The sequence below is a fragment of the Temnothorax curvispinosus genome, unplaced genomic scaffold (genome assembly GCF_003070985.1).
Source record: "Temnothorax curvispinosus isolate PA1 unplaced genomic scaffold, ASM307098v1 QBEX01012396.1, whole genome shotgun sequence".
NCBI lineage: Eukaryota > Metazoa > Arthropoda > Insecta > Hymenoptera > Formicidae > Temnothorax > Temnothorax curvispinosus.
In genome coordinates this window covers 1-4,810 of record NW_020222176.1, presented here as the reverse complement: position 1 = coordinate 4,810, position 4,810 = coordinate 1, and the positions used below count along the sequence as shown (strand labels likewise).

The following is a 4,810-nucleotide window of genomic DNA, read 5'->3' as shown; positions in this document are numbered from 1 at the left end:
TAATACGACTCTGTATTGCTTCATAACATCTTAAGATTGTACTTGAGACGGTCTTAAATTTAAGATCCGACACTACATACGTTTCGACCTTACTTGGTCTTCTTCAAATCATAAGAAAAAAATACACTTAAAAATAATAAATTTATTACATATGCTTTGTTAAATTATTAATTTTTCTAATAGAATTAAACTATTTATAGTTTTGAAAAAAATTACGTTTCAGATTACATTTAACAGATAGTTTAATAATTTCACAAGCATACAGATATTTCATTGCTGGTTTTGAAACTTTGTCGTCGATATTAGCAATGCGTTCGAGATCGAGTCTTTCATTATCTCAAAATTAATATCCGCGATTTCTTGTTCTCTCTCGCTTCTTTAACAAGGTTCTGTAATTTTTTTCACATTATATTTCGCTCAATTGCGGCTAATTGTACAGCCGAAAGAAGCATAGAATAAATTATCATAAAAAAAGACGTTTTCACTATACATTTAACTTAATCGATGCATTTATTCGCAATATGATTAAACAAAACGGGCAAAAGCTCAGCATCGAAATCTGCATGTTAACATACATATATGTATATCAGGTGTAAACATGATGTTATCTAATCGACTTTTTCGAGTATCGCTACATGCAGAGTCACGATAACGCGCACTAGATGCGAAGAAAAAAAATAAATCTTGCAAATACCGTTTCCACAATTCCGCACGATCTAGACGGCGCCGTCGCTAGTATAAGTTCGCACTTACAGACTGACGCGAGCTGATGCACGGCGCAGTATATGCGGCAGATGCAATTAAATCGCAATTATATCGCCATTCGCGTTCAGGTATGTCACGTCCGTCGCTTGTACCAAAATCAAATTTTAGAAAAAAAGAAACAAATTATGTAATTTTATCCTCGAATATATGTGTTGAAAGAAATTACTTCATTGCACTCCCATTCATCATCATCAGCGAAGAAACCGCCCATCGGAGTCACTAGTGGAGAAGAATCGATCTGGCGATATTTTCTCCTTATACCGAAACATCGCGAAAAATAAAACAATATCGATAGTATTAATAAACGTATCATTATCTCTGAAGTGTTACATCGTGCGTTGCAGATCGGACGTTATCAGCAAGTCTCTCAATTCCTGAACAATCGTTTATTTCGTTTATTTTACATCGAACATGCGCGCGTTACATACGTGTGTGTGTGTGTGTGTGTGTGTGTGTGTGTGTGTGTGTGTGTGTGCGTGTGTGTGCATTCAATCATTTGTTCTCGCATTGAATAATCGTCATGAAAGTAATATTGACGTATCTGTGACCGCTATATCTCTCCTATAGGTATTTTATCTCCACTGCGCTGCCAGATGCATGAGATGTTCGGATTTAAGCGCTAAACTTTCTTGCGAAAGTGATAAACTTTCTTTCTCGATTTATGAGTGACAATCGATGAAGTAAAAGATAAACAATCATCGAGTGATCATCGAATTAAATTTATCGAGAAATTTCATTTGTTTAATCGGAGATAAATTTTACGTCTTTAAATTTCAAAAAGATTTGAATGATATCGGAACGTAACACTTATGTATTCAAGTATGCTATATATTGAAGTAATTGCCCATACTTTTTCCATCTTTCAGTTATTTCTGAACTCTGATGACACAACATGGTTGCGCATTTGTACAAATATTAATTCGTTCTATTATATAGCGTCTTTTCCCGGACGAACTTAGATTACTTGTGTTATCTGTCACCTCTAGCATCATGAAAGATACGACTCATGTAATAACTTCTTTAATAACATTTGAGTGTAAATCACTTATTCAATCGTCGGTTGCAAAATATCGGAAATGAGATACTTGGTACTAACATATACAATACGAAGAAAATATATGTGATACCAGAATACGGTATCAAATTAATATCAACATAACAGTTAATATATGAACAAAGTTGAATAACTGAAACTATCAATATCAATATTACTAATAATGCACATAAATATTTTAAATAGTTTAAAGTACTAAAGGAACGTTTCTTCGATACGATCTTCAGAGATGACATGCTAAGGATGCATTCCACTTAACGCTCACAACGCTCGCGAGGATCATTCGTCCTTGTTTAACATTTGACAAACAACAAGGATGAAATGATTCCCCACGAGCGTTGCGAGCGTTAAGTGGAACGCACCCTAAGTTAAATACAAAATACATATTTAAATCAATATTTATTTAAGAATAATATTCATCAAATCTAACAAAAACTCGTTTTGCTTAAGATAAATTTTGATTAAATTTCATCCAAATTTATAATTTCAACAAGACGAAGGTTTATATAACAAAACAAATCTTCTTCCTTTTCTTTCAGTAAATAATATTCGTAATAACTAATCGACAACTGCATGCTGGACAATGGAACCCTTCGAAATACTGTGCGGCATTGCCGTTGTAATTTTCGCTCTTTATTATTACCTCACGTCAAATTTCGACTTTTGGAAGTCACGTGGCGTTCGTGGTCCACGACCAATACCGGGGCTGGGTAATTTTAAAGACGTTATGCTTAATAAAATATCCGTGGGCGATTATTTGACAGAAATGTATAACACCTATAAAGATGAACCAATGATTGGGATATTCGATAATAAAACACCAGTTCTTGTTATACACGATCTAGATTTAATTAAGGATGTCCTTATCAAAGATTTCCTCGTATTTCCTACTAGAGAAATACCCATTTCCGAAAAGGTGAGAATATTTTAAGCTATTATATTTAAATACACATATCCAAAGAAAATATAAACAAAACACACATGTCGCATCTGTTTTAAAAAGATACATACATACTTGTATAATTTTCGTATAATAAAACTTATTAAAAAATGCGAGATGTAGACTTCCAGAGACTTATCCAAGTTCCTGTAAGTTAGTAAAATTTGATTTTGAGTTAAATTTACTTGATTACAATACATTTTTTGTCACAGGCCGATCCGCTGTCGCAAAATCTTGCCCTTTTGGAGCCGAAGAGGTGGCGACCGTTGAGAATAAGACTGTCGCCTGTTTTTACATCCGGTAAACTAAAGGAAATGTTCTCTTTAATATCAGAGTGTGCTGATAACCTTGTCCAATACATGGAAAAAGTAGTGAGCGAAAATAAACCTGTCGAGTGCCGCGAGTTGACGGCCAAATATACGACCGACGTTATCGGTACCTGCGCCTTCGGCATCGAAATGAACGCTTTGTCGGACGAAGACAGTGAATTTCGCAAGATGGGAAGAGAAATATTTAATCCGTCTTGGAAAAATATATTACAATTCAGAATGAGACAAATGTTTCCGTGGCTTTACGAATTATCCGCGTACGTCCTACCACAAACAAAAACCACCAAATTCTTCATACGCGTTATCGTGGAGACTATGGACTACAGAGATACGAATAATATCATTAGACACGATTTCGTTGATGTGTTGCGCGAATTAAAGAAACATCCAGATAAATTGGGCGATATTGGTATGTATCTATATATTTATATATTACTTTTATCTGTCATAGGACTATCTTTCACATAGAAATACCATACCAGTTTGCACACTAGTTTAAAATAATTTTATTAATCACAATAAAGTAAAGCTAACTTTTACTTTTATAACAACAATTTGTTCTTTATTGCCGAATTTTAACATAATATAACTTTGAAAATAATGAATTTATTGAATTTATTATGTGTGTGAATTGTTGAGTGATTATATAATCTAATAAAGAATTAAATGGTAATAAATAAATTACATTTTAGATTTGACGGATAGTTTAATAGCTGCCCAAGCGTTCGTATTTTTCGCTGCTGGCTTTGAAACTTCGTCAACAACTATTAGCAATGCGCTCTATGAGTTAGCATTAAATCAAAAAGTACAAGACAATTTACGTCAAGAAATTGACGAGATGTATGCGAAACATGGTGAAAATTTAACGTACGATGATATAAAAAAAATGGATTATTTGGATAAAGTTTTCAAAGGTATGTCGTTTGAAGAATAATATTCAGCGATATTCTAATAATCTAATATGATCCCACTGCTAGTAAACTATAATCTAATTGTAGTTTTTCAATATTTCCATAATTTGATACTATTCTTATTGTATGCAGAAACATTACGAAAATATCCACCAGTGGCAGTTCTTAGGAGAGAATCTATGTCCAGTCATACTTTCGTTGGTATCAACGTCAGTATACCGAAAAGTCAAAAAATATGGATTCCCATTTACGCGATTCATCGAGATCCGGATATTTATTCAAAGCCAGATGTCTTCGATCCAGAAAGATTTGATGAAGAAACTGTGCAAAGCAGGCACCCGATGGCTTATCTACCTTTTGGCGACGGGCCGAGGAATTGCATTGGTATAGTGAAATAATTTGAAATATCCCTTTTCATTTCCTTCCACGCAGAAAAAAATGTTTAATCAAAAAATATTTTTAATTTGTTACATATTTTTCAAATAAAAGTACTTTTGACCGAGAACTTTAATCAAATTTACATCATGATCGTTCTTCTATTTTCAGGAGCGCGTTTCGCTGTTTATCAGAGTAAAGTTGGACTTGTAAAGATACTACGAAATTATAAAGTTGAGACTTGCGAGAAAACTCCAATACCCTACGTAAACGATCCTAAAGCACGTATATTAGCACCAAAAGGAGGACTACACTTGAAAATAATTAAAATTAATCGACTTTAATTTTTTCAAGTTTTTCTCCAACTCTCCACAGAAAGCGTGATAAAAAGTGAAGAAAATCTGTCAATTAGAATGATAGAAGTCATTCTGTAATA

The 4,810-nt window shown here is 33.5% G+C and overlaps 1 protein-coding gene across 1 annotated transcript; it reads left to right on the top strand.

Annotated features, from left to right (window-relative positions):
* The first annotated feature begins 704 nt into the window (after positions 1–704).
* On the top strand, positions 705–4,804 carry LOC112462408 (probable cytochrome P450 6a13). Its single transcript, XM_025028153.1, has 6 exons — positions 705–833; positions 2,359–2,735; positions 2,972–3,497; positions 3,781–4,002; positions 4,132–4,383; positions 4,546–4,804. The coding sequence occupies exons 2-6, from the start codon at positions 2,403–2,405 to the stop codon at positions 4,716–4,718; spliced, it is 1,506 nt and encodes a 501-aa protein (XP_024883921.1). The 5' UTR covers positions 705–833; positions 2,359–2,402; the 3' UTR covers positions 4,719–4,804.
* The last annotated feature ends 6 nt before the right edge of the window (positions 4,805–4,810 follow it).